The sequence below is a fragment of the Polypterus senegalus genome, chromosome 12 (assembly GCF_016835505.1).
Source record: "Polypterus senegalus isolate Bchr_013 chromosome 12, ASM1683550v1, whole genome shotgun sequence".
Taxonomy (NCBI): domain Eukaryota; kingdom Metazoa; phylum Chordata; class Cladistia; order Polypteriformes; family Polypteridae; genus Polypterus; species Polypterus senegalus.
Genome location: NC_053165.1, coordinates 65,862,081 through 65,876,398, shown reverse-complemented (window position 1 = coordinate 65,876,398; position 14,318 = coordinate 65,862,081). Strand labels below are relative to the sequence as shown.

The 14,318-nt window shown below is 40.9% G+C and overlaps 1 protein-coding gene across 6 annotated transcripts in view; it reads left to right on the top strand.

The window, feature by feature from the left end:
• ncor2 (nuclear receptor corepressor 2) overlaps nt 1-14,318 on the top strand; it is a 313,848-nt gene that overhangs the window by 211,652 nt on the left and 87,878 nt on the right. For all 6 annotated transcript variants that reach the window (XM_039772027.1, XM_039772028.1, XM_039772023.1 and 3 more), the window contains exons 15-16: nt 7,288-7,415; nt 10,302-10,471. In XM_039772027.1, the coding sequence (XP_039627961.1) occupies nt 7,288-7,415; nt 10,302-10,471 (298 nt within the window). The remainder of the gene's footprint in view (nt 1-7,287; nt 7,416-10,301; nt 10,472-14,318) is intronic.

Below are 14,318 nucleotides of genomic sequence, written 5' to 3'. Positions count from 1 at the left end.
TCACTATGAGGTCTCTTGCTGTAGTTTTAACAAACTCTTCTTTTGCTGGATGTTTTTAAAAGATGCAGAATATGTAAATCATCATATAATCTCACCAGCATCCATGCTGGTGGTAACTGTTGAAAAGAATGTGAAGCGTAGGGACTTGGGATAAAAATGCCGTGCATCACTGGGCCATGTTTCTCAATGGATATGTTGTACAACTTTCTGATGCCATGTAAAGTGCACAGGCCTTCTCAGCAGATCATGTGCTACTAACTGTGACATCTGAAATGAGACTTGACATATTATCAGAGGTAATAATAATTAAGAATCAATTCTGCTGAGCCTACCTGCTTTGGCATGTTCTTTTGTTGCTATTAATTCAGTTCAGATTTTGCTGTACCATTTTCTATCAAAAATAGTTACTTCGTTTCATTCATTCAGAGCCTATTTGAAATGACATAATATTGAGGAGCCAGATTCAGGTCTCACAGTATCCTATGTGAGGCGCAAACTAACCAAAAATTGGAGGTCAGGCCATTCATGATGGGCTCCAGGGCTTGCCATTGATCCACATCCCTGAGGAGCACCCAGGAAGTGCAGGTCATAAGCACACACACCGATGAAGTCCCTGCACTTTGTACACACTGTCTGTTGTTACTACCGATTAGATGGCTTAGTGAGGCCCTCGAGTCAGCCCTGCCAATCGAACTTCACTAAAGAGGAAGTTAAAGTCGTAACAAGGTTTCTGTAGTTGAACTTGTGCATTGTTCAGTAACAATCCTCGAGGGGTGAGCACGGAGAGAGCCAGCATGTTCATCTGACCACATCTTCCCCCACCTGCAGAAACATAACCCCATTTCTCCCTAAGATTTCTGCTTCAGTATCTGTTGTTTCTGAATCCGTGTAGTTTTTCCAGGAACGCGACCTCCGTGGATGGCGAGAATTGATTGCATTGTATTTGTACCAGACACTAAATGATGACAAGTGTTCTCAGTTAGCATGCACTTCTGGAGGATGTTGGAGAGTACCAGGGAAAAAAAAACATCTTAAGTATAATAACAGTGTTTGTACAGTTTACAAATTTTATATTGTGCATTTTATAATAGTTTTCAGGAAGAAAACAAATTGTTCATCATGATGAATGTGTCTCATTCCACTAAAATGTTCATTTCCACATGAAGGAGGTGATGGGTGAAGATCATTTTTGTGGTTTGTGGACATCTTAAGTTGTGGTGTTTGTTTTCCAGATGCAGCTGTATTTCTGTTCACATGCTATAATACATTACCAAAAATGTTTAGTCATTTAACACTTCTAAAAATAGAGGCCATTTTCTTCTGGTGGGGTCCTAAATATGTCCGACCTCTCTTTCAAAGCCAGGACTGCAGTGACTTCAGGCCAGCTGTGAGTATATACCAGTTGTGTCCATCAGTGACGTCACTGTCCGTGAACTCCAAGATCCTTCTCCAAGCCCTTTGGAATGCTTGTTTTATTTTCCTGTGACGCTATCCTCCTGCATTTGAATTTGCATCTTTAAAAACCGGCAGGAAAACTCAGTGCCCTCATAATTAAAATCTGTTCTTCATGTCAAAAAAAAAAAAAACATGGGCACACATCACAAACATTTTGCACAGACAGTTTACCTTTTATAGCAAAGCTTATAAGCCTGGATTATCAGGCAGCCTTGAAAGGCTCTGAAGCTGTGATACATCGTGGGCGTAGAGCAGCCAGCTGGCTTAAGGCCTGCATCTCATTGTGTGCAGTGAAAATAGTTAGTTTGAAATTGATGATGTGGAACGTCAAATTCTCCTTAAATTGTCTATCAGTGCAAAATGTGGCTTTTCCTTTTTCTAAGTATGATTAGCTTGGCAAGTATCTTGTCATTTGTTCTGGGGCCTGCCCTGATGAGTAGGAGCATGCGTATTGGTGTGTGCTCTCCTGTAGGCACAGCTGCTTGAATAACTGGACTAAATATGTTTCTAGTGGTATGATTTCTGTTTTAGTTTGGGTAGTGCACTCCATCTCATTGTGCAACCATTCGGGTTTGTATCTTTATGCAGTCCAAAAAATGAGAGAACACTTAAGATTGACTTCTTCTCAGTGGATAATGCAGTGCCCCATGACCTGACGAAGTGCATATGGCATCGACTGCTCTTTTGACTGTATGTAATGTTGTCCCACTGTGTCGTTCAAAAAAGCTGCCTTGCAAAGTCTTTGCCAAAGTCTAGTTCAAATCTGCAACATGGATTCCCCACTCAGTCTGTGCACTGTGAGTTAGTCGATCCATAGCGTGTAATGCCTCACTGTGGAAACAGCTGCACATGTTCAGCCTGATACAGTCAATGTGTTATTTAACATGTAGTGCGTCTTCCATCTTTACATATGCTGGTGGCCGTGTCCTGCTCAGTTTAATCCAGTAAGGTGTCTGCTCTATTAGTTGACACTTAAATTGACAGCATTATCAGGATGCTGTGTGAATTAAAAGATTACCACAATTAGAGCCACATACACACAAATAAATATATATAGTAGCGAACAGTCAGCTGTGACTAACCTCCCAACCGCGTTGGTTGGTTTTGTGTCCAAATGAAACCCCCATAAAGTGCTAGCGGAACTGCATGCTCCTCCAGGCTGCCAGGTGGCAGCATGTTGGGGCTGGAGTACTCATGCATGTACCAGTAGGGCAGTCTGGGTATTGTAGCCCTGAAGTACAACCCTGCTGCATGCCATGCGTTCTGCCAGAGGGCGCTGCTCAGAATAAGTGTCTGCCTGACCTGGAGGCACTTTCTCAATGGATGGTCACATGTCCAGAAGTATCCCTCAGGTCCAGAATAAAAGGATCCACTGAGCCCCACTCTTCACTTAGGGGTATGGTGGAAGCTGTAGACAAACCTGAGGAGGAGTGTAGTAAAAAAGAAGGGAAGCAAGAGGAAGTCTAAAAAAAAAGGATCAAAGAGAAGTGGAAATGGAGAAATGGATAGCCTGTGGCAGCTACGGTATTTATGAAAAACAACATATGGTGTCTCAGGAGTTAGGGGCACAGGTGTGCACCCTGGCAGCCACATTTCCCATAGCATTGGGCAGCTTCGGGGAGCATGCAGTTCCGATAGCCATTCTGCCCCTGTCCTTCCATTTTACGGGGGATTTGCATGGAAACGAAACCCACCAACCTGGCCAGGAGGCCAGCTGCTTCTCATATACAGTGTGTGCATGTATGTGTATATATATATATATATATATATCTATATATATAGGACAGACCAACCACAAGCGTTACCTGGTATGTAACCACCAACAAAATTCAGGTCGGGACTCAGACTACGAATGCAATGAATGTAATTACTCTGGACCTACAGGGTGTCAAATAAACGAACCACATGCCGTGGCGCAGCGTAAAGGGTGCTTTGTGTCTTACGCTGACGTCTGAGGTTCGATCCCAGAGAGGGGAGCAGTAGAGTGTGTATGCCTGATGAGCCCAAATGAGGGTGAAACACGTGTCACGTACTCTTTGCATTATTTGACAGTAAACTATGCAACATTCCATGATCTGCTTCTCGCAACTAAAGAGGGCACCGTGGCGGATGTTTGCCAATTGACAGACCAACCACAAGTATTACCTGGTAGGTAACCACCCACACAGTTCAGGTTGGGACTACAACTGCTACAAATGCAATGAATATAATATATATATATTACATATATATATATATACACACACACAAACACACACACAGAGGATATAAAAAGTCTACACACTTTTGCCAGAATTGCAATTTTGTGTAATACAAAAATGAAACGAAGAAAAACCCTGTCAGAAATTATTCCACCTTTGTTTCAACATTGCAATCTATATATACAAAGTAGGTAAAAACTAATTAGAAACTGTTTAGTGATTAAAAAAAAAATCCTTCAAAAACCTGATGTCTTTAGTGTTTAAAACCTTTAATGATCAAGCATGTGGTTGCATTCCGAATCAATCAATCAAAACAAGTCTCATCTCAAATAGTATGTAGTATACACCTGACATCAATTAAGGTGGCTCTGATTGAGCTCAGATAACTTTTGGCTGTTTCTGTAGGATTACTCTGATATCCTCTTGGTTGTAACAGACCCTAAAAGCCAAGGTCCACAAAGAGATTTTAAAACATGGATGCGATCTCATCATTGAAATGTAGCAATCAAGACAGGGTTACAAAAAAGCATTCAAAGCATTAAACATCCCATGGAGCATGGTGAAGAAACGCATCAACAAGTGGAGAAAATATGGCTCAACAGTGACTCTACAAAGATCAGGACGTCCCTCCGAGACTGATGAGAAGACAAAGCGAAAACTGGTCAACATTTACCAAGCTGCAGGATTTCCTGGCTAGTACTAGTTGTTCCTTACATGTGACAACAAATGGTTGTATTCTTTATATCTCTGGATTGAAGGTTAGGGTAATGAGACAGAACCCTTTTCTCACAAAGAAAAACACCCAAGCCTGGCTAAACTTTTCAAAAGGTACACTCAGTCTCCTACAATCATTTGGAAAAATATATTATGGTCTGATGAGACCATGGTTGAACTATTTGGCCATAATTTCAAAAGATGTGTTTGGTGCCAGAATATCACAGCACATCATCAAAAGAACACCACACCCACAGTGAAGCATGGTGAAGGCAGCATCAGGCTTTGGGAATGCTTTTCTTCAGCTGGAACTGGGGCCTTAGTCAACGTGGACAGAATCATGAAGAACCCCAAGTATTGGCCTATTTTGGCAGAAAACCTTATGGACCTGCTAGGAAGATGAAGAGGAACTTCACCTTTCAGCATGACAATGACTCAAGGCATAAATAAAAATCAACAAAGCAATGGCTTCATCAAAGGAGGATCAATGTTCTGGAATAGCCCAGACCCTTAATCCAGTTGAAAATCTGTGGGGCAACCTGAAGAGAACTGTGTACAGGAGATACCCACTTGATCTGAAAATGTTTTGCAAGGAGGAGTGGGCAAAATCACTAAATCCAAATGTGCCAAACTGATAGACTCTTACCCAAAAAGACTGAGTGCTGTAATAAAATCAAAAGTTACTTCAAGTAAGTATTAGTTTAGGGGGTATGTGGGTGCACACTAATGCATCCAGGTTTTTTGTACTTTTTTCCTTTTTGCACTGAACAGTTTCTGATTTGTTTTCACCTTCTTTGTGTAAATTGTCATTTTGTAATAAAGGAGGAATATGTTCTGACAGGATTTCTCTTGGTTTCATTTTTTTTTTTTTTAAACACACAAAACCTAGCATTTCGATAGGGGCATGCGGGCTTTTTATATCCACTGTGTGTGTGTGTATGTGTGTGTGTGTGTATATATATATATATATATATATATATATATATATATATATATATATATAATGTGTGTGTATGTGTGAGATGTACTTGACACCAGCTAGACCAAAAGGAATCTCTTTGTTTCTTGCACCTGGAAAACACAAACCGCTTATTATCCAAATCTAAATGTTTTCAGACTGAAGCAGTTTCTTCTGGGAAGACAAAGGGGAGCCTTCACAGAGAAGCAGCAGCAGTCCGAGAGGCACAGCAGTGACAAAGACCGCATATTCAAAAGTCCTAAGCTGGGATATCTGTAGTGTGTTGAATTGCCATGGACTCGGACGCACCATAAGTGAAACAGCTTACAGACATCTTTTGTTTTATCTTTTAGAATTATATTCATCTTTGTAACACATACATTGAACATTCACAGTTTATTTCTAGGGGGTTATTGCTGTTTTTTGCTTTGCGCCCTCCCCCACCATAACCTATCTTTGTCAAAAATGTTGATTTCCGGTTTTCGACGGATCTCATCGTTTTAGGGTCCCCGATACCAAAAACATCGACATCTCAATGATGGGTTTGTGTCTGTCTGTGTGTCACAGTTTCTTGTGGACAGTCAAGAGCTAAAATGGCTGAGCGGAAAAATTCCAAACTCAAAACATGAGCCTGTTATGAGATGACGATGTGCTGAATAATTTTTGAGCCAAATTGTGCAAGATGAAGAGGCACGCTAGAGGAACCCTCAAATTCCAGAATTCTGCAGTTAATTTTGAATGCTTCTTGTCAATTGCTATTATAATGGCCTATTTTATGGTTAGAAAGATCAGCGTCAGAGTGGTAAATAATTACTGAAATGTTAAACAATAGTTCGGGTAACCTGGTTCCTAGGGGGCAAAGTCTACTGATGCTTACGTCTGAATTCTTTTATATGCCATTCTCTCACAAAAATAGTTAGCCAACTTAATTAATTATAGCCATACACAGATCTAAAGGATTACAAATAACTTTGTAGTAAATCCTGTATGTAACACTGGCTTGTATAGGTGCTTCTTTAGTTTGGAAGACCCTTGTGTCAAACCTTTATGACTTTTTTAACTCTTTCAGGGCTGATGTCGACTTTTGTCGAAAGGAGAAGTTGACAATAATCGGTAATCGACTGTAAACTGTGACAAAACTAACCATTACGTTTTAGTTGGACTCTCGTTGCTAGAAGGAAAGTTAGATCCATTGATTTGACAGAGATTCACTGCACTATCATGAGCAGCAAGGTGCACACAACGGCAAAAATGGCCCGGACATCTGGAGAGAGATCAAAGCAAATGTGTAAAGCAATATACTCCGTGGACGGCGTCTTGTATGTTATCTCTGAACTGGACTATGACTTGTTAGACTCAGTTTTTGATACAAGTAATTGAAAACGAATGTGAGGTTCCAGCTTCAGCTGACTGGTCTCCAGCTAGTCGTGGTACTGACGAATGTTCGCCAGGGATGATTGCCATTTAACAATGATAAGAGGTAGAAACCAGATTGTAATGCACTGCGACCGTGACCGATGCTGCTGTCCCACCAACACGAAGACAGCCTGGCTGCAAGCCTGCTGCACATTCTTGGCAAACTGGCAACCACAGCATGCAGCAACAGACATTTTATACTGATTTCTGAGTGAAACCGTTGTTTTTTTGGAAAAAATATTCAGCCCTCAAAGAGTTAAAATTTGACATATTCAAGAACTGACAATAATAGGCGTTGCATTTACAATGGAAGAATCTCCAGTAGTTACAGGGAAATGGAGCTCACCGTTCTTTTGGCCTGAGCATACTTTGTTCACTCTCTTTGATATGTATTACTTTGCAAAATTCATTCAAACTTGAAGAAACTTGACATTTTAGTCTGCTTCTCGTTTGTATTTATTGAGTTTAATTAAAAAAGACTGTCATTTTTGTAACGTAATATATTTCATCTTTTTTAAGTGCTCTTATGTTCCCTTTTCCTAGCAACAACAGCAGCAACAGCAGTTGAGCCGCAGCAGCCAAGAAGAAAAAGATGAGAAGGAGAAAGAGAGAGACCCCGAGAAAGAAGAGGAGAAGGTGGAAATGGAGAATGAAAAAGAAGACCTTCTCAAGTATGTTACTAGCTGGCATGCATTGTGCCATTTTCTCCTCAGACTTTTTTCAGTGTACTCTCTTATCAACATCTTTTAAACACCAAGTCACGATTGTCCAAGTGCTTGTGTTGTGGATTACCTGAGGTGCCATGCAGTGGCTTGTATGATTTTAATGGTCAAGAAGTGCTTTAGATTAAACGGGAGCTTTGTTAAGTTTTCTTCTGCTCATTCAGCTCACTGTTTTTTGAGCTTTTATTTCTTGGGCCACATATACAGAACAGTTAATGACTTTTGATCTACAACATGACCTTATAAGAACCTCAAAGCTTAACACCTATATTTGCATTTTACATTTTTTCATTTTCGTCATATCCTTTAGTTGTTGTTAAATAAAGGCAGTAAGGAGTGTGGTGTTATTTGTGTTTGTGTTTTGTTAGTTGTCACTTACACATAACATACAGTGTCATATTTAAATCAAGGTGATAGTCGGTATTGTGGGTCAGAGGCATGTTCTGTACGTGTACGGAGAATATACAGCAAATGTGTAATGACTTGATGCAGCTCTGAAGTGGATGAAGTCAGTCTGATGAAGTCTTTGTTTCTCGTACCTACTGTAATTTTTATAATGCAAGTAAACTCTATGAAATTTATCAAGTACAAGTAATATTTTTTGTCCTTACATTTTTATTTGACGAGAAATGTGATTGGAATAACCGGCATATCATACCATAAAGAACCCTCATGAGCAGATCACCCAAACACTCACAGGCCCACAGCCTTATGAATAAGAACATGATGAATGAGGGGGGTCGGGGGGCGTTTATGACAAGCTAACCACCCTCTCAGCAGATGACCACTCATCAGTAGTGGCACTGTGTGACCTGTTAATGTGGTGACATAGAAAGTTCCAGAAGTTAGACAACATCGGCATGGTGTAACATTCAGGTGCATTTGCCGATTAAGTTGACTGATTTTTTATTTACTTCATCCAAGAGTCCAATTTCAGTCTTTGGTTTTCATTAAATTGGCCAACTTTTCTGAAAACATATTTTTCACTTTATCATTACAGGTTATTGAATGTAGATTAAGGGGCACAAATGGCAAACATGTCTGTTTAAAATTAAATAAAGTGTGCAGAAAGTGAAGAGGCGTGAATACTTTTCTCATTCCACTGTGTCTTGAATATTTCACACCCACTATTGTTGTAATCATGGATGATTTCTGAGCAGTGGCGCCTACGTTTTAGATCCTTTCCCTACCTGCGACATTTTTATTTTGGCAGTAGCTACTCTTCCTTTAAACTTTCAGGCTCCTAAATTGCAAGGCCTATTACCATTAAACTTATACATTCATACTCTGATATTATATCACTTTCTGTAATGGATGCAGTAATCACCCACTTTTGAAACATCGGGTGACATGTTTTATTGCTTATAGCGCACTCATTTATTGGCAGCCTCATGAGATTTTTGAATTGTACCCCCAGTCCAGTTCTTAGCACCATGTACATAATTACTTGTTTTTGGGGTTTCAGGCTTCTTCACTAATGTGTGTAGTGTTAGTAAATAACTCCCCGTTAAAGGAAGCCCAGTCAGTTTGTTCTGTTTAACAAACATGGCTTCTATTCTGGGAAGGTTTAGAAAGGAATTGTTAGTTTATGATGAAACACTATTTATTATTGAAATGAATTTAAAAGAATAGTTTTATTTACTGAAGAACAACAAATAAAATGTAAGCCAAGGGCAAAGCACCTACACTTGGCAGGTGTTTAAACATATGACCTCTGGTGGGCACAAGTTGGCGTATTGCTGACTGCTAGAGGAGGTGGTATTTGGACACATTTGGATCGGCGTGATGAGTATACCCCTGAGCTTCCTGGGAGCTTCACATGCTGCTCTGTTCACATCTGCAGGCTCTATTTTTGGTACAGCTGGATGCTGCATGCAGGTTTAAGTCCTCGAGATTTATTAGAAGCAGTCAGTGATTAATTTGCCAAGTTTACACAGCTTTTGCTTTTGCTATTGCACTTGTACAGTAGGTCATATTGTTTTCCTGGTGAAAAGCTTAAAAAGCAGTAGACCACAAATAAATAAATAAAACAAGGAAATAATATATTGAGTTTTGATGGAGCTCTTCTTTTCTCTCCCCACCTATCATTTGATCGCTAGAATGCTTCTTAGGCATTGGTTCCTTTTGAACATTGTGCCATAATTAGAACATTGCATTGAGTTACACTGAAGCTTCTCATGCAGCAGTCGTCCCTGTTATTTCAGATGCATGTGCTTGTCTGTAGAGACCCTCAAAAATATTATTGCACTTCTCATGACCAGTATTGGCCTACGTAGCAGCAAGTAGATCCCTTTGTCAAGAAGGCACTCTCATGGAGATTTGCTTGTCAGATTACCACAGTTTCTTTCACGACCATTGTCTTGATGTATGAATTCTTTCTGTGTCTACTTCCAGCCATGTCGTCTTCAGCCTTCTTCTATCTAATCTAATGCTGTGTGACTCCATTGCAGTGCATATCTTCACCTAGTCATCCTCAACTTTTTGGCCCCAATGCCCAAATCTTCTTAGTCTTCTTGTGCTCCCCATATGATTAACTGAATGCACATTTTGTTTTGTCTTAACTGTACTCCTTTTTAATATAAATGATCAGATCACAGGCAGAAATGAAACGTGGCATCGAGATGGCAGTGTATCACCCATTTTTGCCTATTTCAGTGACCACCTAATCTAAGCAGTGACCTTGTCCACATTTAACTTCCTTTTACCATTTGGTATAAAAGTGTATACGATGGTGCGACTTTTTCAAGGGTCCATCACATAAAGTTGCTTTCCGTACCTCCCGAGTAGCCCATTTGTCTTAAGGGAGCCCCGGCTAACTTAATTTGTTTTCCTTAGGGATAAAAGTGGTGATACTTCAGGAGAAGAAGGAGAGGACAAAGAGCCTATGATCACTGTCAAAGGTCGCCAGACGGCTAACAGCCAAGGTCGACGCAAGGGTCGCATCACTCGCTCGATGGCCAATGAAAATGAAGAAGCTGCTGCTCCGCAACTCAACAGTGAACTTGGTAAGAAATTTTCTTCTCCCAAGTTAGATATTTGCAGTCAGTCAGAAAATTGCATGTGTGTGTGTGTGTCTGTTCTGGTTAGTTTTGCAGTGTTTTTGTTCTGGGTCACTTTTCAAGTCTTCCATGCCTTTTTTACTTTTCAGTAAACCCAGCCAATAGAAAGTATCTTTTTTCAAAAAGAAAACAGCAGTTGACTAAAAATACAAAGCTGTTACTGGCCTGACTGCGTATTTCAAGCCTAACGGTTAAAGCACTTAGTTAACATGTGGTGTGTGTGTGTTTTTATAAACGTATAAACTAAGGCGTCGCATAAGAAGTCCTGTTTGCTCTTTTATGTAGGCCAAACTTTTGAACTATGTCTTGTTGCCATTTTATTGTATTCATGGTAAATTAGTAACCCACATACTTTTATTCTGACGTTTTGAGCCACAGTAACTGCAAAAAAATCTAATAAATGAAAGCTGTTTTAAATCCAGGCTCCCATTTGAACATTTGCTATATTTCACCCCATTTTAAAGCCTCAAACCTACATTTCTGAACATGCTGAATTGTAAGTTTGTCTTAGTGTGGGGCCTCTCCTGACAAGTGAACTTTACGTGTGCTTCAGCATCTGTTAAAAGGCCACATGATCGTGGATGGATTTGTGTGCAAACTTAGTGAATTCTTAGGACCGCTGTACTGATCCTCAGTAGGACCTCCTTTTCCTCTTAAAACAGCCTCAGTTCCTGATGTCATGGGTTCCATAAAAAATTGGACATGATGTTGACATGATTGCATCACATAACGTCTGCAGATTTGTCAGTTGCACATTCATCTCCCATTTCACCATATCTCAGAGGTGTTGCTAGATTCAGATCCGCTGGCTGGGAAGGTCTCTGAAGAACACTGAAGTCTTTGTCATGTTCCTGAAGCCAGTGTAAGACAACTTCTGTTCTATGACATGGTGTGCCTTATCATGCTGGAAGTAGCCATTAGAAGATGGGTAACTTGAGGTCATGATGGGATACACGTGGTCAGCAACAATCCTGAAATAGCCTGTGGCATTCAGGCGATGATTGATTGACATTAATAGGCTCAGAGTGTGCCAAGAACACATTCCCCACACCATTGCATCACCACCACCACCACCACTACTAGCCTGGACTGTTAACACAAGGCAGATGAGGTGCATGGATTCATGCTGTTGGCACTGAATTCTGATCCTACCTGTGTGCCTCAGCCATTTAATTAGGCCAGGCAATGTTTTTCCTGTCTTCTCTTGTCCGGTTTTGGTGAGTCTGGGCCCACTGCAGCCTCAACTTTCTGCTCTTTGCTGATAGGAGTGGAATCGGATGTGGTGTTCTGCTGCTGAAGCCCACTTTCCACAAGATTCGACATGTGCATTCTGAGATGCATTTCTGCTCACTGCGGTTGTATAGATTGGTCACCTGAGGTACCATAGCCCTTCTGTCTGTTGCTTGATGTGAATATTAACTGACGCTCCTGACCCGTATCTGCAGGATTTGACACATTGTGCTGCTGTCACATGATTGGCTGAATAGATAATTGCATAAATAAGCAGGTGTACAGGTGCTCCTAATAATTTGCTTAGTGAGCGTGTACTCCGACAGCAGCCACACTCCGGTCATGAAAGGTGTGCGGTAGCAGGCTTATCATTTCAGCCTCGTGCTGCCCACTGTTGTTCCCATTCTTGGACCGTAAAAGTTTAACAATATATCCAGAATTTATTTTAAAATGCTTATTGAAGATGAATTTTTCAAAGATGAAGTTTCCCTCACCTGCATTTCACGTCTGCTCCACACTTTCTATATGCGTGGACGAAAAAAAACAAAATGGATAGACTAGTAACACGACAGCTTTGCTATGGATGTGGCAGCAAGCTAAGTAGCTGCATCAAAGGCCGCAGGCAGTCTGTCACCAGAAGCAGTGCACCTAGTGGATCGCCCTGGAGAATGCTTGATTTGCTCGATAGTGTCAGCATCCTTGGAAGGTCGCCAGGACAGCCTAGTATTTCGATGATGTTTCCAAATTAACTAGGCAACAGGATCAAGCCGTAAACTCTCTCTAACCTTCACAAACACAGGGGTCACGGCTAAAGAGCTGACAGCACATTCAGTCACTGTGCCTTCCCGCTCACAGAGGGCAATTGTAAGCTACAAGACAGATCCTGCAGCTCCTGCCAAGTGTGTCTGATGGGAAAGCTGCCAGATTATGCTTTATGGTGTTTATCTACTTGAAACCCTCGTGTTTTTTTTTGTTTTTTTTTTCACTTTAATAGTTAGAAAAGCAAACCACCATCTTTTTGTATCACCAGTAGGGTATTTGGAATGTGGTCTGTGCCATCATGTTTTGTGTTTGCTAAGCTGACCTTGACGGTGATCTTGCAGAGATGAACTTTATTAACTAAGCTTGTTTTATGTCAAAGCTAAGCTTGATTCTGGGTGGGGTTCCATATCAGGCTGCCCCGTTTTACATCTGTGTGACCATTGTTGTGCAATTCGGTAAAGTAAGTACAGGTTCCGTCTGTGCGCACCAATGTTGTAGAGAAATAGGCCATTGGTGACTTTGTTCAGAGCCAGCAGGTGGGTTAATGGAAATGAATGCAAGGATGGTATTGATCCAAACAAATAGACAGCATTTAACTGCTTTGTATATTGAACACAAGCTTGTAAACTGAGTGATTAGTCAACTGCTGCTTTTTCCAAAATAATAACCATGACGTAATTGTGTCACCTATTTTATAGTAGACATTTGACTTTGAGAATTTGAATCTGTGCAAACCTAAACCTTGCCAAAGAAGAGCATTATAGAGCTTGTGTCGAAGGAGACACAACGTCAACTCGTACAAGACAAAGACCAAAGACACTGCAGAGGTTGTGCTGTTTATTGGTTAATGAACTGAAAGACGGTCATTCACGTACTGTCAGCGTTTGAAACACCTTAGTCAAGTGATGTATTTTCCAGGGTTACCTCATACATATACACTATTGTTTACAAGCACACCACTTCTGTTCCTGTATCCTAACTACAGGGTCACGGGGGTCTGCTGGAGCCAATACCAGCCAACACAGGGCACAAGGCAGGAAACAAACCCCGGGCAGGGCGCCAACCCACAACAGGGCACACACACCCACACACCAAGCACACACTAGGGACAATTTAGGATCGCCAATCCACCTAACCTGCATGTCTTTGGACTGTGGGAGGAAACCCACGCAGACGCAGGGAGAACATGCAAACTCCTCCTCACTGTGAGTCAGCAGTGCTACCACTCTGCCACCGTGCCACCCTCTGTTCCTTATTGACTGCAATTAAATCTTTTTTTTTTTTTTAAATACAGCTTCACTTAACCACATGCTTTTTTGGGGTTAATGAATGTCATGATTTTATATCTCAAATCCGTTTAACTATTTGCCTCATACAGTACATGCTGGCAGTCAGTAGGAGTCAGAACTAACCTTTCAGCCTTTTTTGTAGTCCCTTTGAGTAACCGTGTCATCATTTCCTTTAACTTTTTAAACCCCATGGATGTCTTCCAGTGTCAAAAAATGAAAAACGCAAAAAAGTTTAAACACACAGTGGCGGCAGTCATGCATGTAGTAAACTCTAAATAGGCCTTTTGTAAGTGAGAGGGTGTGCACAAAGGGCTTGTGTCAGGTGTGTTTGAGAGGCCCTGCTACTCCCCCTCTTGCACACCTAAACTTGAATTATGCAGATTTAGAAAATAGAGTGGGCGATTTTTCTTTCTAGTCAGTCACGTTAAGTTTATTAAATATGAGTTTCAGTGGGAAGTCCCCACAAATATAGATATACTTATTTATGTATGTATATGCACCAAACAAAACGT